This window comes from Amblyomma mixtum, chromosome 1 (assembly GCF_055824585.1).
Source record: "Amblyomma mixtum isolate Tamu chromosome 1, ASM5582458v1, whole genome shotgun sequence".
Classification (NCBI taxonomy): domain Eukaryota; kingdom Metazoa; phylum Arthropoda; class Arachnida; order Ixodida; family Ixodidae; genus Amblyomma; species Amblyomma mixtum.
Window position 1 is genome coordinate 91631781 of NC_143012.1, and position 26197 is coordinate 91657977.

General features: G+C 47.5%; 2 protein-coding genes across 2 annotated transcripts; one reads left to right on the top strand and one right to left on the bottom strand.

Moving 5' to 3' along the window:
- Positions 1-26197, top strand: LOC149367199 (uncharacterized). The gene is made up of 3 exons (XM_089554482.1): positions 1-109; positions 22598-22789; positions 24794-26197. The coding sequence occupies exons 1-3, from the start codon at positions 76-78 to the stop codon at positions 26095-26097; spliced, it is 1530 nt and encodes a 509-aa protein (XP_089410608.1). The 5' UTR covers positions 1-75; the 3' UTR covers positions 26098-26197.
- Positions 10809-13531, bottom strand: LOC149367200 (uncharacterized). The gene is made up of 3 exons (XM_089571426.1): positions 13376-13531; positions 12562-12721; positions 10809-10974 (listed from the first exon to the last, which is right to left on the bottom strand). Exons 1-3 carry the CDS (start codon positions 13529-13531, stop codon positions 10853-10855), a joined length of 438 nt encoding a protein of 145 aa, XP_089427552.1. The 3' UTR covers positions 10809-10852.

A 26197-nucleotide genomic window follows, 5' to 3' on the forward strand; every position in this document is an offset into this window, starting at 1 on the left:
AGCGCAGCCAGAACTGGCGTACCCCTGACGTTCGTCAACGCATCTTAGCCTTTTCACATTGGAAGATTAAGGACCATGTCTGACGCCGCTGAACTTACGACGCCGAAAGGTGAGTTTTTGAACTTTTGACAATGCCTGTACGTCCACTTGGCTTCACTGAAGGGGCCGCTGGCTCAATGTCGATCCGAAACGGGACGCTCGCTATGCGCATCTGTGGGGGTTTGTCCAGGAAATCTTTTCATTCGGTACCTGCTGCAAGATGACATAGGTTATCGTTGCTTTGTTGTCACACTACAGGTGGCCTTCGTAAGCTCCTGGCTTGCCGAATTCCCCAAGTTCAGTCAAGGTGGGGAAGGCCACGTTTCGGTGGAGGCGGAAAGCTTACGTGCTTTGCGATGTCAGTGCACGTTAAAGATCCCCAGGAGGTCGAAATTATTCCGGAGACCTCCACTACGACACCTCTTTCTTTTTTCACTCCCTCCTTCTTCCCTTCCCTTACTGCGCGGTTAGGGTGTCAACCGAGATATGTGAGACAGGTATTGCGTCATTTCCTTTCCAAAAATTGGCTGAGGCTTAGCTTGGTTAAGCCCCGTAATTGCGAAAGCAATTTCCCCTGGCTGCGCCTGGGTTGGCTGGTGGTGTGTCTTGGTGGTGCTCTTAGTAAGGGTTATGTGATCAAAGTTAATGACACTTAAGCTTCGCCTTTTTGGAGTGGAACGCGACAGCGTGTTGTAGCGCTGCCAGGCAGTCCAAGGAACGCCATCACCCGTTCGGCGCGATGCCTTGCCCTTTGAACGCGACGCTTTTTGAGGAAAGGAAACTACGCAGTAATTCTCTGTCATCTCGGTTGACACCCGAACCGCACCGTACAAGAAGGGTGGAACGCCACCACCCGTTCAGCGCGATGCCTTGCCCTTTGAACGCAAGGCTTTTTGAGAAAAGGAAGTGGCGCACTAATTCTCTGTCATCTCGGTGGACACCCGAGCCGCACCGTAAAGCGGTGAGCCTCGCGCTCCTCCCGCTAGGGGGCGCTACAGCCACTCACCGCTGTTGGTAGCTACCGCCGCTCCACACTGACTGCGCGAGCTGGGGCCCTGGTTTGGGATGGATGGATGGATGGATGGAAAAACCTTTATTGTCAATAAATTGGTGTCCTTGACCCTTACGGGTCACTGGGCGCCGTGGTCGATCCTTGGTCCAGGATGCCGCACTTGACTGCTGCCATCGTGGCTCGGCGCACAAGGAATCGTTGCGCTTCCTCGTCCTCGCTGGCCAGCAAGTGCTCCCACTGCATCACACTCGGGTTTATTCTTGGCTCTAAGTCTGCCTTAGGGCAGGTCCATGTGATATGTTCTAGTGTAGGTTTACCCTGACACCACGGACATTCGTCTGCATATTGTGTAGGGAAAATCTTGTGTAGTTTGTGAAGGTGTGGATAGGTACCGGTTTGTAGTCTGCGCCAGTCTACCGCCTCCTCTTTGGTGAGCCTTCTGTGTGGGGCAGGGTAGCGTTTCCGCTGACCCCTGTAATGATCAAGTATATCTGAGTACGTGGGGGTAACTGGGTCAAAGGTGCCAGTGGTGCAAAGTGCTGAGTCTGCTCGGTTGACGTATCCTCGAGCTAACTCGTCTGCTGCCACGTTGCCCCTCATCCCCTCATGTCCCGGAACCCACACTATACTATGTTTAGTGTTTTTGTGTCTTCTCGTCGTGTGTAGAATATGATTGGCGATGCTGTCGATCATTCCTCTTGTGTAGTTTCTACATGCTTGTTTGGAGTCCGTCACTATAGTGAGGTTGTGTCCTGTTGCGTTGCCGTGCGATATTGCCAGAGGCGGCTTCTTCAGCTGCTTCTATGTTTGGGTTGTTTATCGTTGCGCTGGTTATTTCTTGCACTCCTTCGTCTGTTGCAACGGCGACTGTTTTGAGTTGGTATCGGTACTTTGCTGCGTCCGTGTAGACTACGTTGGGATTGTCGCTGAGTTCCCTGGTGAGTGCTCGGACTCTGGCTTGTCTTTCATGATGTAAATTCGGATCCATGTGTCGTGGTATTGGTCTTACCCGGATGTTGTTTCTGTCTTCATTATTAATCGGTTCCTTGTCTCTTTGTGTACCTAGAGGTAGCCGTAATTTCTCCAGTAGGTGTCTTCCCGTTCTGGTTTGAGTGAGTCTGTCTAATTGCGCACTACGTTGCGCTTCTCGTAGTTCATCGAACGTGTTTGATACTCCCAGGGCCATTAGTTTTTCGGTTGGTGTGGACATTGGAAGTTTGAGCGCCGTTTTGTACGCTTTGCGTAGTATGGTGTCGATTTGTAGAGTCTCTTGCTTGTTTAGTTCTTGGTAGGGGAGGCTGTACGTAACCCTGCTCGTGACGAGGCTGTCAATGAGTCTTAGGGTGTCCTGTTCTCTCATCCCCTTCTTTCTACTGCTGATTCTTCGCACGATTCTGGCGACTTGCTCTGTTGTATTCTTAATAGAGGCAATGGTTTTGCTACATCGGCCTGTGTTTTGCAGCCACATTCCAAGTACTTTGACTTCCGTTTTCTCAGGTATTGTCTCGTTTCCGAGTTTCAGGGTGATTTGGAAGTCGTATTTTCGTGTACCTTTTTTTATTCTTACGTATTCTGATTTTTCTGCTGAGCACGATAATCCTCTGGCCCTGGCGTATTGTTCAGTATGGTCGATCGCTTTTTGTAGCCGCTCTTGTTTAGCTGCTAGGGAGCCTGTGGTTGTCCATATTGTTATGTCATCTGCATACATTGCTTAGCTGATGTTTTCTATTTCGTCCAGTACTTTCGTGAGTCCTATCATCGCTATGTTGAATAGTAGCGGTGATATTACTGAGCCTTGCGGGGTACCCTTGTTTGGCACCGTGAAGCTCTCCGATCTTGTATCTCCGATGCCTATCGTAGCTGTTCGTTCCGTGAGAAAGGCTTTGACATAACGGAAGGCTCTGCTTCCACAGTTTATGTTATTGAGACCTTCCATGATGGCCGCATGTCCCACGTTATCGAAGGCTCCCTTTATGTCGAGTGCTAGCACTATGTGTTCGCCGCTTCTTGGTATTTCAGTGAGGACATCCTCCTTTAATTGTAGGAGTACCTCTTGCGTGGACAGTCCCCTTCTGAAGCCAAACATGGCATCAGGGTAATATCCCTTGTCCTCCATATAGTTTGTGATCCTTTCATTAATCACCCTCTCGTATATCTTCCCTAGACAGGAGGTTAGGGAGATTGGTCTCAGGTTTTCAATTTGGAGTCTTTTACCCGGCTTGGGTATCATAATTATCTCTGCATGTTTCCATTCCGCCGGCACGATTCCTTTTTCCCAGATAGCGTTTAGGTACTTCGTAAGTTCGGCGATGGCCGTGTCTCCCATGTTTCTAATGGTAGCGTTATTTATTTTGTCGTTTCCAGCTGCCGTATTCTTTTTTGCTTACCCTATGGCTGCCCTTACTTCCTCCTCGGTGATTGGCTTATCCATATCGGGGTTGTTTTCGGCGGTGTATACTTGGTCTTGCTTTGGGTGCATGATTGTGCCGTAGCATTTTTCCCTCAGTGCTTGTGTTAGTTGGTCTTCCGTTCCAGGGAAGGAGTGGAGTAGTCTTTTCATGGACTTGCCGCTTTCCGTTTTGGTTTTTGTGGGGTCTGTCAAAGCTATTAGTATATTCCAAGTTCGGGCCGTGCCTAGTGTTCCTCTAAGTGTTTCCTTGAACTGTTGCCAGTTTCGCGTGGCGATGTTGTCTGCGTGTTCTGATGCCTTCTTAGTCAGTTCTGCGATCTTCAGCTTGAGTTTCCTGTTGTGTTTTTGCTGCCTCCATCTCCTGATAAGGCTTCTTCGTGCTTCCCATAGGTGAAGAAGGTGGCTGTCTACGTCTGGGTGTTGTTCCGTGCGAACGATCATCTTCGTGTATTTTTGTCTGACCTTCATAAGCTCCGTGCACCACTCTTCTATGTTGGTTATCGGTTTTATTATTTCGTCGCTGTGGTTTCTGAAGGCTTCCCAGTCTGTGATTTTGGCAGTCCCTAGGCATCTCTTCATTTCTCCTGCGGCTATTTCTAAGTTAAGGATGAAGTGGTCGCTCCCTAAGGTTTCCATTGTATTTTCCCATTGGATATTCTCGTTGTTTTTTGAGAAGGCTAGGTCAGGCGTGGTGTCTTTGCAGACGCTGTTTCCTATCCTCGTCGTAGTTGTGGGGTCGTTAGCTAGCTCCATGCAGTATTTTTCTGCGCTTTCTGCTATGCTTTTACCTTTGGCATTGAGTTTTTGGTACCACCAAATGGGGTTTGCCGCATTAAAGTCACCTAGGATCAACAGTGGGTTCTGGCCTGCCATATCGCTGGCTTTTTTTAACATTTCGTGTATTCTGGGTTCTTTTGTTTTGGGGGGCTGTATACGTTTATGATGAAAGCGCTGTCATCCGCTGGTTTTTCTGGTACAATTTCTAGTACAGTGTGGTGTACGTCCGTATCCGTTATGTTGGTTTTGCAGATTGCCGTAATTGACTTATGTACTAAGGTGACGGCCTTGCCGGAACCGTCTCCGTCATACATCTCGTATCCTGTTATGCTTGTTTTAGCCCTGGCCCCGTATTCTGGGATGGCAATGATGTCCGGCGGTTTTTCTTGGTTCTTTATGAGATGGATTAACTGAGTTTGTTTTCCTTTTATTCCTCTACTGTTCCATTGCCAAATTTCCAAGCTTCCTTTCTTGTTTAGCCTTGTGTGTTTGCCGTTAGACATTTTGTATTCTTGCTTCCTGCTCGTCGGAATGGATGGGCCTATTGCTCATGTGTTCTCTCATGCGTTTGCTGTGTGCTTCCTTCGTTGTAGTCGCTAGTTTCCCTTTAATGTAGTTGTATTTTCCGTCCATTTTATCCAGATCTTCACTGACTTTGACATGGTGTTTCATTATTGCTAGCAAAGTTGCTCTCACCATCTCCTGATCGAGTTCTTGGATTTCTTGTAGTTGGTGTTGTGCCGCCTTTATGGCGGCCACCTCTGCGAATTCTGTCCAACGTAGGTACGTTTCTACTTGATCGGCCTCCGTGATGGACATGGGCTGTCTGGCGTGTTCGAGGTTTTTTAGTGCGTTCATGTATTGTGCTTTTTGTCTTTGGAGTTCTATTTTAAGATGCGTGTTTTGTTCTTCTAGCTCTTTGACCCTTTGATCGCTTTGAGCAAGTCGCTGTTCTAGTTTTACTATTCTGTCCTCAAGTTGCATTGTCTTAGAGTGTGACACAGTGGTTGCACAGTTGTGTCCAATTGGCCAGCTCACCTTCTTCTCCGGTCTCTGCTGTGGCTGGTTGAGATCTTGCTTCTTGTTTTCGCTCGCAAGGCCTGGGAAGTCCCCTTTGCGTTCCTGGAACCCGCTGTTTTCTTTGCGCGTTGTCGACCTGGATCTGGATCGCATCGCTGATCTTGACCTCGATCTCGTGCGCTTGTCGGCGTTGCTGCTGAGTGTTGCGTTGTTGTCTGAACGAAGCAGTTGCTTCGTTGCGTCTGCCCCTTGTTTTTCTCTGGATCTGCTCGTTCGTGTAGCAGCGTCCCCGGTGTCTTGCGTTCGCTGTCCCGGCGATCCAGCGTCCCCGTTGTCTTGCGTTCGTTGACCTGGCGGGGTCTTGCCTTTCGGTTGCCCCGTTTGGTACTTGGCTTTTTTATACCGCATCTCGCAGTCCTTGTTTCCAGTAGCGTGGTCACCACCGCAGAGCGCACATTTTCTTTCTTCGCATTGATGGTTTTCCTGGGGGTCCCGGGTTCCACATGACTTGCATACCTTCACCTGTGGGGTGGGGCACACGTCTGTTCTGTGTCCAGGCTGCATGCATGTGTGGCACACCTGCCTTCGGAACTCGGTACGGGTAGCATTGGTACTCAGCCCCTGCAAAAATCACTTGCTTGGGAAGGAATTTGCTGTCGAAGAGTAGCATTGCTGAGAAGGATTTACCCAGCATTCTCGCCCCGACGATTTCGACTCCATGCGTTCGGACTCTAAGTTCCGCCAGTAGGTCTTCGGTCTTGAGGCCCGGCTCGACTCCGTGGATGACTCCTCGGATCACATCATCCGGCGCCGCAATGTACGTGTTGACTTCGTAGTTGACGCCCTTGATGCTGAGTTGTCTTATTTGCTTGATTTGTCTTGCCGTCTCTTCAGATGGCGTGCTTGTGATGATTATGTTGGATCCAGGTCGGATTCTGGTAATAAAGTTCTCTCCTCCGCATGCTGAGTGGTGGCCGGTAGCCGCCTGGATTGCATTCGAGATGAGAAACTGTGGAAACTGTTTCAGTTGCAGCCCTTGCTTAGGTCTTATAATGACTTTCACGTCGGTCTTAGGTAGCGGTGGTATCCTCCGCGATGGCGCCTTGCCACCTGTCTTCTCCAAATTTGTCGCTGCGTCCCGTCCGACTGGCGTCTGTAGCCTCCTGGCTTCCGCTCTGGCTTTCTTTTCTTCCTTTGCTTGTTTGAGCTTTTCTCGTCGCCGCGCCCTGGCCCGCATAACTGGCGTCCAGTTATCCGCGCCATCGTTGTCGTTTTCCTCCGCGTCCGTGTTGGCGTCGCTCGCGCGTTCCCGGCACGTTTCGGTAGAACTTTCGTCCTCAGAAACTTCGTCTTCCATGTGAGAATCCTCGCACTGTGAATCCTCGCTTTGCACTCCCTTGGGAGCGTTTCCGCTCCCGCTGGGGCTAGCGAGCATCCCTCCGTCGGCTTCTGTCTCGGCGCAAGCCCCGAGGTCTAGCGGAGGCCTTCGTCTCGTTAGGCTTAGCTGCGGCGGTTCGCTGGCGAACTTTACAACTCGATAAAAAGTCGCAAAATTGGCCTACCGTTTTGGTTTTTCGCAGCTGGTGTGACGTCACTCCGGCCGTAGCGCCCCTAGCGGTGGATCGCGAGGCTCACCGCTGTTGGTAGCTACCGCCGCTCCACACTGACGGCGCGAGCTAGGTCCCTGGTTTTTCGCAGCTGGTGTGACGTCACTCCGGCTGTAGCGCCCCTAGCGGAGGATCGCGAGGCTCACCGCTGTTGGTAGCTACCGCCGCTCCACACTGACGGCGCGAGCTGGGGCCCTGGTTTTTCGCAGCTGGTGTGACGTCACTCCGGCTGTAGCACCCCTAGCGGAGGATCGCGAGGCTCACGGCTGTTGGTAGCTACCGCCGCTCCACACTGACGGCGCGAGCTAGGGCCCTGGTTTTTCGCAGCTGGTGTGACGTCACTCCGGCTGTAGCGCCCCTGGCGGAGGATCGCGAGGCTCACCGCTGTTGGTGCTCTTTAGCCCGTTGTGTCGTAAGACGGTGCGGGCAGGGCACTTTTTTCTTATTTATTTTTAAGCCCACACTAATATCTGTTGGTGCTCTAAGCGGTGGTGCGGGCCGGGCGCTATTATTTTTCTTTCCTTTTTACACGCCCACCCTAATTTTTGTTGGTAGCGAGGCTCACCGCTGTTGGTAGCTACCTTGCAGGGGCTTATTATTTTTATTAGAGCGCAGCTCTTTGGCGTCCGTTCCTGGGTTTCGCGTCGTCGTCGGCCTCGTAACCAGCTCCGCCCCCAATGTCACGCTTTTCAATTTGTCGAAATGCTCGTGACGTCACAGTGCGCGAATTTCAAATGGGGCCAATTGTACTTTGGCTAGTAACCATGCAACCAATCAAAGGGATCGTATAGTGATGCTGCAACTAAGTTGGACTGAGTTTAGTTAATTGCTTAATTAATCAATTAGCCTAATTAATATAGAGAAGAATGAAGAGGTCAGAAGAAAAGACGCGCGCCGCAGCGACAACAGCGTCCGCGGAAGGAGACGCTGCTGAAAAAAAAAACATAAGTACGAAGCCGCGCTCCCTCCACCACCACGCACTTCTCCACTCAGTAAGACGTTGCTCGTTTCATATACATTGTGTCGAACATCCTAGACAGTTCCAACAATTGACAGGTTAATGACAGAACACGATGGATAGAAATACAAGAATATAAATATGAAATAGCCTAATTAACCTTTCTAGTTAGACCGCATAAATCAATAAAACCGAGAACGAAATTGGTCGAGTTGGGGAATCGAACCAGGGTCTCCGGAGTGCGATACGAGCACGCTAGCCACTCCGTAATGCCAGCTGAATGGTTTGGAATGAACAAAGGCGCGTCTAGCTAATACGGCGTCTTCGTTCACTCCCATCTTCCCCCTTTCCCTTACGGCGAGGTGCAGGGGTCCACCCAGATATGCGAGAGAGATACATTTCCTTTCCTCAAAAAATAAATTTACCGTCCAGCAAGGCGTACAGCCGAATTGGCGATGGCGTTCTGTGGACTACCTGGCAGCGTTGCAAGACGCTGTCGCGTTCCACTCTTACAGGCGAAGCTTAACATGTTAACCACACATCAGTAACACACGCAGACAGCCAATGGACGCGTCAATCGCTGGCAGCACTTGATTCATCATCCACAACCACATTCTTAACGTACGCTCCCTTGCCGCACATGCCAAGGACGTACACCACGATCACATTCAGCGCCATTCCTCTGTACTTTGCTTTGCTGAAACCTGGATGGATCCCGAAGAGCCTCTCGAAATCATAGATTTCCTATACTGCTGTGGTGCTCGCAGAGACCACAACAGAGCGGCGGGAGTCGCTATCTACTTGCGCACAGGTCTCTCTGCAATACCAGTCGAAATGTTTGGCACGTCACATGAAGTTGGCGAACTGTGCGCCGCAAAGTTGCCCAACGGCTTGCTGGTAGTAGCTGCCTACTTCGCCCCTACCGCACTCACGAAAGACGTCGTGCACTTCCTGCAACTCGCATTAACCGTCCATCGATCCACACCGATGTTAGTAGTGGGGGACTTTAATGTTGACATAAAGACAAACAGCAATTTCCTAACACTTATGCGGGAGAACATCCCGTTCCTCTCGCTCGTAACGCGTCCCACGGCTGTGACAACCTCGCGAGGCACTTGTACCCAATGGGCATTGAAACTCCCTTGGATGTCCAGCGGATTACCGCTTTCGGACGTTTCGTACATCCGCTGGTCGTCCGCAAATCACCGAAGGATTTCCGCCGGATGTCCGCAGGACTGCAAGTTGCATACGAATTGGCAGTCCAAGGGTGCTCCAGCGGTCATCGGAAGCGGATATTCGGATGTTATACGGACGCAGGAAAGTTATTGTAGTTTAATTATTCAAGGTCCGTCAGACATCCGTAGGACCAACAACGGACCACTAAAGGTTGCCTGCGGGATGTTCATTTTTTCTACTTGGGCCTAGTTGTGCAATGATCACATCCCAAAACCAGTCACAAACTGATCGATTAGTCCCACTGCTACTGGCAGGGCCTGACCAGTGAGCATATAAACAGGGGCAGGGCTAATCAATAGGTTTGCGACTGGTTTGTGATTGTTGCATAATTCAGCTCCAAGCTGCACAGCGCAGTTGGTGTAAACACCGCGGCTACCTGCAGAATCTGTGTGACACTGATGTTGCAGTATTGACATGCACCAATGAAAATATAGCTTGCGCCCATGAAAAACAGATTCAAAAGGTGAGCCACACTTACAGTAAGAGAATAAACACTTCCGCATACACTTTTATTCATTTCTAGTACCAAAAGCTTAATCCACAGCATAGAGAACTACTTCTAGCACTGAGGCATTACAAGTGCCAAAGAACAACGCTGGTCACCTAACAAAATATGTACGAACCTAATAAATTCAGAGATGCATATCACTTGTGCATTACAATAGGCGCCAACAACTTAGCACAAATTCAGACAGAGGTAGCAGATGAGTGTTCTCAGCGCTAGCCAAAAAACAAGATTTACAAGAGTAAAATAACATCAAATAATTATGCATCACTGTCAGTGATTTCGCTTCTAACTTTTAAAAGAATATAAAACTATATATAGCTCCAACTTTTGAAACAACAAACAAGGCCTCACTGGTTTGCACACCTGTAGGACAAAACCAGGTAAACTGAAAAAGACCCAACTTGCAGTGCACTAAAAAAACACTACTCTCTCTTCTGAAAAATGTCATGTAAAGTAAAAATCAAATAAGAACTGTAAAAAATGTAATTCTTACGCACCACCAGCAAAAACACCAGGCCAGACCAAATAGCTAATAGCTAAAACAAGGCCTCACTGGCTTGAACACATGTAGAACAAAGCCATGTAAACTGAAACTGAAATAGACCCAACTTGCAATGCCCTGGAAATACACCACTCTCTCTTCTAGAAAATGTCACTTAAATGCAAAAAGTAATGCTTACGCACCACCAGCAAAAACACAAGGCCAGACCAAATAGCAATGCTACGCATGAAGGAAACAAGACTAGAAGAAAGCTGATTGGTGTTGTGGCTAATGAAACAACTACATCCTGCTCTCATGCTAGAGGTGCTGCATGAGTGAAATAAGGTCACAGAATATAAATAGCATATATTATGCATCACTGTCAGTGATTTCGCTTAGATATAACTTTTAAAACACAATATAAACCCACTTTCCTTTGCAATGCTTTGCCCTGAGGGTAAAATAAATAAATAAACAAGGCCTCACTGGCTTGCACACATGTAGAATAAAACCAACAAAACGATGTAAACTGAAACTTAGACAAACTTGCAATGCAATGGAAATCATACTCTTTCTCTTCCAGAAAATGTCGCGCGAAGTAAAAATTTGGAATAAAAATGCAAATAAAAAATGTAAAAAAATAATGCTTACGCACCACCAGCAAAAACACTAGGCGAGATCAAATAGCTGCAATGCTCCACATGAAGTAAACAAGACTAAAAAAAGGTTGACTATTTTTGCTGCTAAAGAAAGTATGTCCTGCACTCATGCTGCACGAATTTTGCCACCTGCTGCTTGATGCACTTAGTCCTTTTCAGGTTGTTTTGGTGCTTTGGGTAGGAGACGCTCAGGTGCGTGCCGCAACCATGATTTTATTGCGGCCTCAACGATGACTGGAGTGCTGTTAGGTGCTTTGTTCGCAGCAACTGAAAAAGAAAGTATAGCACAATAAAACAGCTCCATGCAGGCATACCTTTTACTATTGTGTGGCACTGCATTATGTTAGCATATTATACAAGGTGTTTCACGTATTATGAATCAAGGATTTTAAAAAAAGTGGCTTATCGGAGCTCGGCGAAACCAACAGCTTACTGTTCCCCATCACGTGGCGCTCCTCAGATTATTTTTAATTCAATTTATTTATTTATTGAGAAAAACAATACAAATTTTCTATTATTAACTTTAGGGTCACATGTCTTTCTTTAACATGTAGAGGAAGTAAAGAAAGAACTGAATCAGTTTTTGTAGCGACATACCTCCTACGTGGTCCTTTTTTCCCGCATTCAAAGAAAGCGCGTGAAATATAAAAAAAACTAGTGACTGCGCTCATGCGCTACCATATTCCAGCGCTCCCAACCGTATTTTGAACGAAACGTGAGTGCTCACCAAGCACAAGTGAGCAGCCACCGCTCAGATCGACGCGCTGCAAAATGATAAAATAATGTAATAAAAAAAATGGAGGCTGCCTTGAAATGCGCGACTTCACTGCTTTCCCTTCCATTTTTGTCTATGCGATGGCTCAATAGCTGTCGATGGAATGCTTATACCTTGTCGGAGATCCCGTTGCGCACTTTCCATGTTCAGGAAGAATGTGCTGACACGCTTTCAAGACTGTGCTGAGAGCGACGTCGACCACTCACTTTGAGGTGGCAAGCACGCACGCTTCGTTCACTCAGGACATGCTTGGCAGTGCCACAATACGGTAGCGCAAGAGCGGAATCACGCGGCTTTTTTCATAATTCGTAGGCTTTCTTTAAATGCTGGAAAAAAGTGCCGCATAGAAGATACATCGATGTTAAAAAAAATGAATTGGTTGTTTCATAGCCCCCTCCAGAACTTCAGGAAAAGTATGTCAACCTAATGTGATTATTAAAAATTTTGCATAATTAACATAAGCTAATTAACTAACTAAACGGAAATTCAATATATTCTAGAGTGCCACACGATGAGAAACAATGTCTCTGGTTTCACCCAGCTCCGGTGCATCACATTTTTTTAATCCTTGATTCAAGAATTATGTGAAACACCTTGTATATTACTGCATTACATGCAACATTGCTATATGAGCCCAGAGCTGTACAGCATTTACATGCCTTGGTATTGATAAAGTGCTCCAGATATGCCCTCAAAAGTAGCTGTAAAAGCACTGGAGCTAGTCGTTTGTGCACGGTTAACATGTTGATTTCTCCTCCACTTGCTTGTTTAAACACGCTTGAAGCAAAACAACACTTCACACTACTGCACTGCATATCCCTTATCGCAAACAGTTACTTCAGAACTTGAGCCATTCAATAAGTTGCAATACACACTCGAAAGCTTTTTTCATGAACCCATGTTCACGATGGGATAGTCAGCAAATGCATCTTCCGCTTATAGGCAGTGATTCCCAGCATAAATCCAGTATTAAAAAAAATTACACAAGATGCACATGAAAAGTCAATTTTCAGCAAATAGGGTTGTGTAAGAAAATGCAACAAAATTAATAAGCAATCTTAAAGAAGTATGCCACACACCTTTGACTGCTTTGGCAATTTTCAGGGCTGAGAAGTTGACTTTCCCCTTTCGCCCCATCCACGAAAACTTTGCGGCCACCTGATCTTTCATGCAGTACGCCAGGATTCTTTTTGTTGCCCAATTTTCGTCGCTGCCCCCAAGCTCCATGAACTCTTTAACCTGCATACACACACAAGCACAACACATGCAACGAGGAAAAAATTACCTCAAGCACTGAGAAGTAACACAATGGTCTCAAAAGTGCTCAGGTTGAAGTGGACTGAAAAACAAATAAATATCTCCAATCATGTAGAGTCGAGTCCACTTACAACAATATTGAAGTGCCACGAAAATGCCATTGTTATAACCGATAACTGTTATAAAAAAAGAATAACAACTTCAAAGAGGGGTCACGGACGGCAAGTGACATGCGAGCTCCGCCGAGGCATCCTTTTGGTGGCTCCGAAAGAGGCCTTGTAAAAAATACAAGAAGGTTGCCGTGGCCGCCTCTCAGCTTGAGAAATCCCGAAGAAACGCAAGGATTTCGCATTCCACTAACTTTTGGCATGAGCACTCAGGAGCCAGACTTCACTGTTATAACCGATAATGTGGCATGGGGGCATTGTAATAAGCGGGTTATTTTACCATAGAAAACATACAAAAGTGGACGGCGCAGAAGCTTTTCATTGTTGTAATATTGTTAAAACCAGTATCATTATAAGTGGGTTCGACTATATACAATAACTGATAACAAATGCGCTGTTTCTAGAAAAGTATCGTAACTGTGTACTTGGCAACAATAAGAAATGAACCAGAAAAGATGTGGAAACATACCAATGTGTCTGTTGCTTCTCTGTCAAGCCCATCATCAAATTCAAGTAGTTGCTCCAAGCAGCTGAAAGGCTGCTCAATCAAGTGCGTACAAGGTGGTGGTGCCACTGAGGTAGAAGATGCTGCCTTCAAAATCACTTCTCCCTGCTGCTGCAGCATGTAACGAATGATATTCAACAGGCGTGTTGTACTCTGCTCAAAACCTGGAAGGGAAAAATTTCACAGGCTTTAGAAGAAATGCACCAAGCATGGCAACAAAGTTAAGCACATGTGAAGAATTTCGTCCAATACAGACCACCTAGTAGCGTAACACCGTATCTCACACTGCAATTTTCCACATCGCACATACCACTAATGCCTACCTGTACTCAGTTGGCTTTCAGCAGGAGTAAAAATTTTCTCACAGCCATTCATGCAATATGACTAATGATGATGCATGTTGATGAACCACATTGGCAATGCATAGCATGAAACCACAAAAAAAAGGGCTATATCTCATGCATCAGCACTCCCACATTGTGTTTTGCTTCTGTCCTGCACTTAAAAATGCAGGGAAAAAAGTATATATGATAGGGGCAGTTGAGACTGGTGGTCATCACATAACTTTTGCCAAAGATTTAAAATAGTGAGGCAGCGCAGCTAGATGAAATCAACGACATAATGTTTGCTGTCGTGTAGTGCAGAGTATTTTTGTATTCTATCTACTTAGTTAATGAACTACGATAAATTATGCAAAACATCTCCGTCTGAGAAGACTCATTGCTCATCATGGCTCGCATTTTCTGTGTTCCAGTCAAATGTGATGATGTGCTTTCAAGACTATGCTGACAGCGACAGCGGCCGCTGGTTTGGGCACGGTCAGCATGCATGTTTCATTTGTTCAAAACCTGGTTGAAAGCACTGCAACATGACAGCACATGACTGCAGCCATGTGGTATTTTCCACATTTCATCGCGAAAACTTTTTTGCGGAGCTACCGCATCAGAACCTAAAGAAGCGACAGGCAAATTGGGACTGGACTCAGGCAGAAGTGGAAGGGAGCCATCCGCGGCGGCGCTCGATCGCCCGGCACAATCCCGGACACAAAACGCTGCGACTTCAGACAGTCTGTCAGACTCTACGTCAAGTTGCTCATTATTTTTGTCAGAAGGTACAGCATCTTCGGCAAGTCTGTCAGATTCTGAGTCAGGTTTCTGAGCAATTTCATCAGCGTCCACAAAAAGTACGGTTTCCAATCGTCCGGACAAAGACTGCGAAACAAATGATGGACCGGGCGGAGAAACCTCTTGCAAGGCGCGCACAGAATTAAGCTGAAAAGCTTTTTTTGTCTCCCGCGCCGCTTTCTCTTCAGCATATCTCTTGCGTGCTTTCTGCATAACTCCACCGCGCCAGACAGTACCGACAGCACGCAACACCCAGCGACATGCGACCGCGAACACGCACTGCAGAGCAGCACACAGCAAGCGCGACAGTAACGCGTATGTGACTGATCACAGGCACTTCAGCTTACCTTGGCGGAGAGAATACCACTACACGCGTTGCGTGCTTGCAACAGCACTAAAGAAGCCGCCTTCAGCACCTTTCGTGGCAGCAGGTAGCAAAAGCCCGAAGGTTGACAGACGCAGCCGTAGGACAAAACGGCGCTTTCACACACGCAAAAACGCGCGCTTTCCGCGGCTTCCTTGCATGCGAGTTCGCACGCATGGACGCATGCGCAAACCGAGGAGAAAGTACCACGTGACAAACTAAAGAAGCCCTCACGCGACAAGGCAGCAGTAGTTTCAGTTTCGCCTCAGGTTTCGCTTTCGCTCGCTGCGCAGCGCTACGCCAGCGCTTGAGACACCTTTCGCGTGCATCATGCCAGCAGCCCAAGAAACTTGAACACCATATGCATCTCGGTACGAATAGGAATTCATTCCGCGAAGCCGCCGGTATGTTATTTGCTGCCACTATTATTACTAACAGTATTATTCTTATAATATTTATTTGAGAAGTGTGACAATTAATAATGCACTTCTGAAAGTCTGGCGCGCGATTGCCCGAATAGGAACGTGTGCTTGACGAGATAGACACACCAAAATTTTTGACACCAGTTTTTTTTTTCATATGACACTGTACATGACTCATGTGGAATTCCCTTACAACAGCTAAATAATATCAAAAATTTATCGTGCAGTTTCGGTTTCGGCCTCAGTCGTTGATGAAGAAAACTTAAGAATAATCGTTGCTTGTTCATTTTCTGTGATTTTAATTTTTGGGCGGGCTTGCGCACGCAGTCACGCGAATTAAAATGAACAAAGCAACGATAATACTGCATTTTTTCTACGCCTCATATAACCTCAGCATTTCTATGACGTCAAAACCACCTTTCGGCGCCAACACTGCATGGGAGACAAAAATAAATGATAAATTATTTACTGCATTCTTCCGCAATTCTTGTGGCTAGGCATGTTCGGCAATGTGCGGCACATATCATTCTATAGACAGAATACACAACGAAGATTTAATATATATACCAGCACAGAAAACTTCAGTGTGTCTTCTGAGCTATGGTCTCTGCATGCACTCGAACAGAAAGAATACTTCCATTGGCAGGTCGAAATTTGTTTATGCTCTTTGACGCTGCATATGATCCCAGGGCCAGCTTAAATTTAGCTGACAAACGTTGATGCCTATTCAGCAAAGAGTAACACTGTTCACATAGCTTGAACGAACCGAAAGGTTGTTTTATATTTGCGTTTGAGAGCGTAGAAATGCTCAGGAAAGGAGTAAAGTTTGATCGTGACTAATATCCGAACAAACTTCAATTCGGGACATTAACGTCCATCTCGGATGACCTACGGACGTCCGCAGGAGAAATAACAGACGGACGTCAAAATTGACAAATGTGCGACATCCACACTGGATGTCCGCAGGACGACCGTTCCTGGACCTGGACGTTCGGATCTTATCCGGACGTCCGATGGAGTTTCAATGCCCATTGGGTATAGATCTCGTCTATGAGAATCAAGCATTGGTGTACCAAGTCGAACATATATCAGTCTATTTCTCCGACCACAAAGCTTCCTTCATGACTGTCAAGAACTGTTAGTGGAGTCTTTCTTAAAGGAATACGTCTGAAAAATAAAAAAAAATTCTGTGATAGCGCATACATGTGTTGCTCGATTTCTTTGCCTAAATCTATCGAAAAGGTGAAACAGCTTATTTGCTGCGCTCAAATTTCGCATTAGGAAGTAGCGTAATCGTCGGTAATTTTTTTCATTTTCGGTTGTCCCAACCTATTCTTTGTTGGTAGCTACCACCGCTCCACACAGGGCCTCTTCGATTAACCGCGCTCGGGCAGCCCGCTGGCGGCCCGCAAGTTCGTCTTTGACAGGAAAACGCATCATGGTCACTTGGGCTGGCGGCCACCGGAACCAGCCGGCCGGCAATCACGGCGGCAAGCAAACGCGGATCACGGAGGGCAGATGCTCTCTCTAGCTTCGCGTTCCGCGTCTCATTGCTACGCACGCGTACGGTAGAAATAGGCTGCTTGGTATCGAAAACGACTTGCTGCGATTCTGAGTATGTGTCGTTTATTACTGTATAAAAATTGCCTTTCACTGTCTACACACTGTTGCAATATATCCCCACTGCATTCTAATTTCATTGCCTTCCTGTGTTTTCACTTTGTCATGTATTCCTGGTTTATTTTTGTTTTCTCTTCTTGTTGTTGCTGTTTAGACTGAATTTTTTATGTATTCCCACTCCCCTCTGTAATGCCTTCGGGCCCTGAGGGTACAATAAATAAATAAACTTAGTCTGTCGGCCGCCGGCTTTTGCTGCGGGCAAGGAACGCATAATCTCGACAGCGCATATCAGCTTGTTGAACGCCCACCCAAGCAACCACAGATATCCGTCGGAGGTACGAGCTAGATCCGAACGTCCTTTGCCGAGATCGGACGTCCATCGGACGTACGAACACAATCCGATTTCGGATATTCGTATTCGTACATCCGCCGGACGTACGGACAGTGTCCACTTTTGTATATCCGCATGAGAGACGAGGTGGACGTCCGAAGGATGTAAGGTCGAGTATTTTCCCAGGCCATGAGTATGGACGTTTTTTATTTCACAGAAAATTCGAGTCTTTCGTGTATGTATACTGTTTTATTTGCATCAGTTGGAGGGTTTGTACGATTCCACTCCTACCTGCAGTGCAAGAGCCGCCAACGAGCTAAATTTATCTAAGAGGAGAAGCAGGTGTTGCAGAATTTTGCAAGAACTCAATGACTAGTTTTATATTTATAAAACTTCTCCAAATTAGAGGAGTTGCGCGACATGTCCACTGTTTTGCTAGCTAAACTTGCCATTGAAACCATTCGTAAGCATCAAAACTCCCGTGCATTCTGCTATCACCATCATCATAGATGTCAGTTCGCGGTCACACCAATCCAATCCATCAGTACGGCTCCGTAGCGCTGTTGTTGATATGTCGCGTACTGTTGTCGCGCAGATCTTTATAGCTCTGCTATTATAAAATGTGGCTTTGTTCGGTCTGTGGACGAAAGTTGTATGTAACTTAAGCAATTCGAAATATACGGGAAGCGCCTGAAGCTCTTCTGGAACACCGGAATCCCGTACTGCGTCGACCTTGGTGTAAAGAAGGCTTAGTGCACATGTGATTGCCTACGAAGGTATGTATCCAGTACACTTCTTGGAACTTTGCTTCTAGGACAATGCAGCATGCTCATATAACATTCATTCACAGGACAGTGGGAGCAGTAAGCGCGAGGAGATGGCTTCCCCACGTGTGTGCTGTTCTCACACTTTCGGGAGCCTACATCACACAGCTGCGGGAGCCCTCAACTCGCGCGACTAATTCCCACTCCTCTTCAAAGTTGCGGGACGGAGTGTTTTCGCATCTTGTTAATTTTTAAGGCATCGCTATGTTCACTGTGCCTATATAAAGAGTGACAACGCGCGAAAGGCAGACCATAGGGAGCACGTGTAGTTCGCAGTGGTTCGCAACGGAATCTTTGCGGCTTTCTGTGCACAGTCGCGTACAGTGCTGCGCAGGTTAGTGCCCTAAGGCCCATGAAAATAAATGAACAGATACATTGTCAAATATTGTGTGGAAAAGTGAGAGCTGTTATTGCCTTATATTTATTGAGGTGTTTGTTAAAGTGCATTGTCTGTTATACGTGCAGCATTAAACACTTCTATTATTTGGTTCTAATGTTTTTACTTGGGCTACTGCATTGTGCCATTTGTTTCACATGACTGATGTTTGCCGCGTTCTTTTTTATTTCAGAAATCCTGTGGGTGGGAAGATTACGAATGTGTGTCCCAAGCTTGCCACATTTGAAGAGTCACATTTAAGAAATTTTCCGAATGTAACCCATTGCTCTGCTGATGTATCATCAACCACAATAAAATATGCGTGCTATGCATCAAATTGTTTTTGGTTTTATTGCATTGTGCGGAGTGAAAAAAGCACGCATGCACCGTATATGCGAATATTCGAGAAAGATCCGCCAATGGACGTACTCAACTGGACGTCCGTCGGCGGGCGAACCGTATACCTTTGGCCACCTTTCGGACGGCCGACGGACGTCTACCGGCTGTTTGCGGATGTTCAGCGGACGTACAGAACATCCGAAATAGACCTCTGCCGGCCGTCCGAAGGATATCGGTGGTTGCTTGGGCACCTAGAAAAAGCGGGTGCACTGTATAAATTTAGCTGCGTATCGTTTCTGTAATAATACAGCTTTATAGCAGAGAACTGGCACTGGAATGAAAGGCGCTACAATAAAGCTCTGCGTGTCGGCGCCTCACGTTCCGCGTGTGTTTGCATGACGATCAGCGCTAAGAGCTCATTTTTATCTCAATTTTTTTTAATGAGCCAAATGCGAGGAGATGCATGCCTGTGGTACTTCTCAGATATTTTGAGCATATGTGGCAGAAGGCCCGAGCATGAAGCTGTACAACAGTTGGCGACGACAGAATCAGCACTTGGTCGGCGCGACAACTGTGTGGCCACATATATATGCCCGCAGAGATGCCTCGAGTAATGTGCTCGTGAGGGCTTTTAATAAAGGACATGTTTCAGTCAAGCGTTTTTCAAAGCATATCCACTTTTGCACTGCGCCAAACGCAATGAAGACCAAATGCTCCCGTATCGCGCTCAACCAACACTTCGTAAAACACGTTCAGCACATGCATATATGCGCGCGTCTGAATGCGTACTCGCAACTGGAATCCGGCTGCTCTCGTGAAAGGCCTCGAACACCATCGCAATATCAGCCGGGCGCACGAAATTAACAGCGGAAATATTTTGTGAATCAGAAGTATGCGATCGTAATATGAAGCGAGCAATTCAGCTTGCGATGTGGTGAGACGATCGAAATATGTTCGCGCATACGCACGCAAAACATATCAATAAACAGCGATAACTACCGCAAAAGGTGCCATTGCAGGCGACACAGTCGATATGCACCTTTGCCTAGTCGAAACAAACGCCTGCATCGCGCAAAACATCGCATGAAGAACCGCGGTCCTTCTAGTCCATATAAAAATGGCCGCACGAGCTTCCCGCTACCGTACACCTCTCTGTCGTCTGCTAGCTGCCCGAGCGCTGCCAGCACAAAATCGTCCTGGCGAGTCTGGCCAATACCTCCTCGAAAGACTTCTTTCTAGGAGGTATTGGTCTGGCCGCCGGCTGGCAGCCCAAAACCGCCCAGCCAGAGTAAAACGAACGCGTTCCGGGCAGCCACCGGAAGTGGACGGAGCAACCCGAGAAAATCGAGCGCCTAGCGCCGCGCTCGGGCAGCGCGCAAGCAACCCGCCATAGAGTTTCTTACTATTACGTAGAGGTAAAGCTAGCAGCCCGTCTATGGGAGTGTGCATGGAGACCCCTCGAGACCACTTCAGCCACCATGGGCGCTCAAAGCATCATGGGGCGGTGAGCTACCGACTGCAGAACTTCAACTTTTGGCCATAAAATAATGCAAAAATAAGCGCTATTCGATAATCAAGAATGCCCTAACATTCAATATCCTGTCTGTATGCAACAAACGAGCAGAAAAGCATTTAAGTGCAAAGTTCGCCCAAAATAAGGGATGGCTAGCTCTCCTATTGGCCAAGTAATGAACACTGCAAAAACTAATATTTCGTAATTAGCAGGCGCACTTTCAAAAGTAAATATGTTTTAAAAAAAATGTTGTTGCTTAAACACTGTAAGAGGTTTTTAATGGCATTTCAGAAAAGTGAAACCTTTTATTGGCGTCGTGTGTCGTCGCGTTTTCATATATGGGTTTTGCACACTGCGTTCGCGCGAAAGTCGTCTGCGCTCACACACGAACAGCGTTTCCGGAATGAAACGTCTTAGTAGTGCCACTCCGTGTTTCCGAAAAATTACTACTGTGCCGCATTAAGTAGCTCACCGCCTCATGATGTTTTGAGCGTCCATGGTGGCTGAAGTGCAGCGCCGCCAGCTTTCCCTCTAGGTAATAGTAAGAAACTCTATGCAACCCGCGGGCTACCAGAGGCGGATAATCGAAGAGGCCCACTCACGGCGCGAGCTGGGGCCCTGGTTTTTCGCAGCTGGTGTGACGTCACAACAGAGGTCAAGCTAAAGGTCAATGGTAACTACCGCCGCGCCACGCTTAAGGCACGAACCGCTAGCAGCATTGCTTTCGCAGTAAAAATTGCCTTTGGTTTAGATCTGGTTAAACCTGGAGTGACGCGGTAGCTACAGCTGTCCGAGTGGAGCTCGCTGAGTCGAATTGCAAAGTCAGTCTTTCGCCGCTGCGTTTCGCTGGGCCTTCCTTTTTCATCTTCCTCCCTGGACGAGGATTCACAGTTACTGCCGTAATTTCCTTTCCTCAAATTCATTTTCTTCATTACGGCCCCTCTTTATCTCTCTCTTCTTTTACTCCCACTTCCTCCCTTCCTCTACAGACGAATGAGGGGTGTCCACCGAGATATGTGAGACAGTTACTGCTTAATTTCCTTTCCTCAAATACAATTCATTTTCTTCATTACGGCCCCTCTTTCTCTTTCGTCTTTCACTCCCACTTCCCTTCCTGTACGGTGCGGTTCGGATGTCCACCGCGGCGGTTTCTACGCAACGGCTCAAGGTCGGTACAACCACGGCCGAGGTGCAACCACGGCGAAAGTGCGACCAACGACGAAAGTGCAACAATGCTGAAGAGGCGAAGTGGCTGGCGTAGTGTAGCTATCGCTACAAAAACCATTTTTTTATTTGCGGGATGTCAGTGCACGTTAAAGATCCCCAGGTCCTTCCCTCTTTCGCTCCTCATTTCTTCGCTCAGGACGCGGCTGGGGTGTCGACCGTGCAGCGAGATAGATAAGGCGCTTTTCCTTTCCTGAATCGATGTTTTAGAGCTCGGCTCTTTGGGGCCGTTTCTGCGTTTCGCGGCGTCGCCGTTGTCCGTTGTAACCAGCAGGGGACACCTTAGTCGCACTTTAGTCTGGGAAACCAATGGAGCGGATGTGTCCACTGTCCTAAGATTGGGGGGGGGGGGGGGGGGGGCAATTATGCGCCTTTCCTTTGCTTTCGAAGCTTCCGCTCTTCATCGGTTTCGCAGCATAAAGCGTGACTAGGGCGTCCACTGTCCCAGGAGGCCAGTTATACACCTTTCCTTATCTGTTGGCAACGTGGCATGGACTTTGGTTATGAAGATCATTTGAAGGTCAAACTTTCGGCCACGGCGAAACTGGCTTTACCTTGTGTAGTGAAGCTTTCGCTTCAAAAACTGCGGCGACGGCGTATTGGTCACATGCACGACCAGCGAAGCTGATCTGGTTCCCCCGCCATGGGTTCGAGTCCGCTGGGCGGCCATAAAGTTGTTGTTTTTTATTTATTAGGTCAGCTGTCTTCCTGATGGTGGTGAAAACTTTATTTTAAACTGGGGAGTTTGGGACACGTAGGTCCTTGGGCCCCCGACACTTGACGTCCCTTGCTACGTTTGCGCTCTCCGGTAGCTGTGTCTTTACGGTCGCAGGCTCCCAGCTCCTCCGGTGGTGATAGGGTTAAAAATTTGGCAGCGCGCTTTGATTGGTTCATGCTGGTCACGTGACTCCTGCGACGTCATAACTGTCTCGACCAATCACAGAATTTTCTGATATCCGGCGGCAATTTTTCGGACGTTTTGCTGGAAAGTTTAATCTGCCATTTAAAGGGCACAGCATAGAGATATATTTTTACTTTTCTCAACGCAGTGAAAGCGCCCCCAGGGCTTCGGTTAGGACCACAGCGGCTTCTGGCGTTGGCGGCAGTGGTGACCGGCTGCATTTTAACCTACTTGACACTACATGACCCCACCAGACGCGGGAGCAAGATGCGACGATTGGCGGAGTCGTCGACGGTGTTCACCAGTCCACGGGAATCTACCTCGATGCTGGACGTGAACTGTACGTCTAGACCTCTTCATTTTGAGCTGAAGGCACCGCAGGTCGCATGGACAAATCTTGCTACCCCGCATGAGGCACTTTTAGGAAGATTTAGGACGGTGGCTGTGGGAACACCTCTGTAGTCAAGCCATTTCAGGAAGGTAGCGTACCCAACAATTCCAGACAAAACAAATTTTGAGCAGGAAACCGCTTATGAACGCATTTTTTAATATAATGTGAGATTTCACTATGACAACCAATATATCTGCAGATCACCCCAAGGCATTCTTGCATTTTTTTTTTTCTGTCAACGTTTTTGCTGTCGTCAAAAGCTTCCCAGATTGGATTTCTATGGCAGTCTTAACTGTTCGTTGCGATCAATGGAAACACTGTAAAAGAAAGATTTTGCTACATCTTCGAAGAATGGGCCATTGCCTTAATATTTTCATAACAGTATCTTACAATTTTCCAATTTCAAAATTCTTCTCCAATAATGTTGGACATGCGAATAACACATTGCACAAATGTATTGAAAACTTCCGTACGAGCCACCTCAACCGTGCACACGTAATGATGGGAATGCGGAGCTGGCGTGATATAGAAAATAACTTGTTCTGTACGATCTCTAGCTGTTTTTTGTTTGGTTTCCATATTTTTTTTCGTGCGGCTTACACATGATGATCGTACGATGTGCATGTTGTAAAATGTACGACGTCAGTTTGCTTCATATGGTTTCAGAAAGAGGCATAGGAAAGCGTACCGAAACAAATTCAGAGGGCAGTTTGGCTCTCTAAAGTGCTGCAAGGCGAAAGCCTTTCCTGACGCACTGTTTGGCATTGACTGCGAGACTGTCTGTGCAGTACTAGTGCTTTATTGACTACACATTACAACTACACATTACAACTGCACACTTTGACTGCCGACTTTGACTGCTTCTTTAGCACGACTCTCTCTCTGCTTCGATGAGTTCGGTTGTATCCATGGCTCTGTTCGCAGTATGAGGTATGTAATGTGATCACCCACGGGCGCCTTACGCCCCCTGTCAGAGCGGACGACAAATATTTTTTATTAGTTGTCGTCTCCTCCAAAAGGGGGCGTCAGGCATCCGGAGGTGACGTCATTACTGCGAATCCGCCCACTCTGACGTCATAACCATTTCGACCAACCGAAAAGCGTGACCTCTGCTGACAACCTTCTGTCGACAAGCTTCTCTCGACAACGATGAGGCATTAAAGGTTTTCTCCTTAATAAGTAAGCGGACAGCTTGAAAGCTGCACCAGGAAAGCGAGCTCCATGGCCGCTTTCACTTCCTTGGGCGTGAACTCCTCATCCCCACACCGCCGTTCTGTTGTGACTGCAGCTGTGCGAGCGTGACGTACGGGTACTGCGTCGCGGTTTCGCCAGAGCGTGTTCTTTTGTACATGTTGATCGCAGTTATAATCGCAGTCAAAACGCAGTTGTCGCTGCCAGTAGAACGACATATCGGACGAGTTGGTTGTTTTCTTTACAGGTATTTAGAGAACATCGCTACTGAACACAGCACAAGGTAGAGAAGATATACACGATGCTGAAATTACACCTTTGCCTTGTCGCCGTGGGCCTTGGAGGAAGGAGAGAACTCAGGAGTTGCGTCACATTTTTTGAAGCCGGCTCCCCTCTTGCGCAACACCCCCCTGAGCTTTGCAATTTACGTGAGCGAAGTGCAAACATAGAAATGCTGGTGAAGACTAGGCAGTAAAATGTCAAACTTAGTTTTGGCTCGATACCTGCTCAAATAGAGACGATGTAAAGTTACTGCAGATACGCACAACAATAAGAAGAATTTAGAGGTAAGACGTCGTTAGCGCTGCTCTTTTTTTTTTTGCATTCCAGCGCGATTTCATGTTCGCAAGGAATTTCGTAGGTTTAGGTTACTTCAGAAGAATAAAAAGCCTGAGTGAAATCTTCTAGCGATCGTTCTGGCTTGCAAAGCTTGATCAGTATGTGTAACTGATACGAACGCTTCTTTTATTTCATTTTCAACAGGGGCGAAATGTCCAAGCGAAAACGAGTTTCGGGCACAGCAGTACTTCAGCCCCTGGGATGAGCGCCTTGCGCAAAAGTTGCGCCTTCTTTCGCAAACCACTCCCAAGATGGAAGAAGAACGGTGGCACGCTGTCAGCGCTGATGTGCACATCTTCACCGCTTTTCTGGTGACCACAGTACGGCGCGCCATCCACATTACCAGCCTCGTCCGGGAGCAGGTGGCGGGAAAAAACGCCTCCAACACGCTTCCTCAGCTAGTGTGCCTTGTTCGGTCCTCTAATCGGACAACGGAATACGCCGCTAGCATCAAAATAATGTGGACCTGGAGCCAGGACAAACCCGCCTTCAAGAATGCCTTAATCTTGTGTCCACCACCGGACAAAACAAGTCTCGCTGCTCGTAACATTCAGGTGGCTGTCACATTTCGAGGTACGCGCAATAGTTCGCTCAGGTGGCTCCAGCTGCAAATTCCTTCGGAAAAAGCCAAGGAGAAGTGCTGCGCTCTATGTGTTCAACCAATTTTCGGCTCTTCCATCAGCCTCTGGAAGGTCGTGGAATTCATCGCCCACTACAGACTACTGGGAGCGGCCCGATTCTACTTCTACGACCTCGAAATGTCCCTCGACGTGAAGCTCCTCCTTGGCACACTGCAAGCTGCTGGAATCGACATAACAGTCGTTGCATTCAAACTTCTCCTTAAGGCTTCAAAGATGGATACTCTCGTTCATATGCGCGGCCAGATGCCGGCAATGTACGACTGTATCTTCCGATCGATGTCCAAGGTGGAGTACTACATTTCCGTCGACCTCGACGAGTTAGTTATTCTGCCACTCAATGTCAACTTCACGACGATGCTTCGACGGGAAGAGCGTAAATTAGGCAAGGAACATTTGGGAAGCCTCATAATCATCAGCAGGTTATTCTGCGCCGAATATCCTATGGCTACCCTTCACGCCATTAATGGGCACCTACCTCTTCAAATGAGAACCTTCCCGTACTATTGCGAAGAAGCAGCACACGTGCAAAGCTACGGATACACAAAGTATGTCGCCCGTTCCAGGTCTGTCTGCAGCGCCGGCGTTCACTCCGTCGATAAGCTCTGCGGCAATGCTAAGCAGATATGGGTGGCCACGTCTGTGGCCGTGTTCAATCATTACCGACGCTGCTGCGAGGGCACTAAAGTGCCCAGCTGTACATCCAGCAGGGTTCGTTCTCACGAACCCCCACGAGAGTATTTGGCAGGCATTGAGAGGGATCTCGCCGTAATGACTATGAGATCTATTTCCCAAAGTATAAGCCAGTGAACAAATAGCTGTGTATCACATTGCCACTCATTACATGTCGCTGTGACGGGCCCGAATAAAGGTACCTAAAAAAGACGCGTATTTCGTAATTAACAGTATA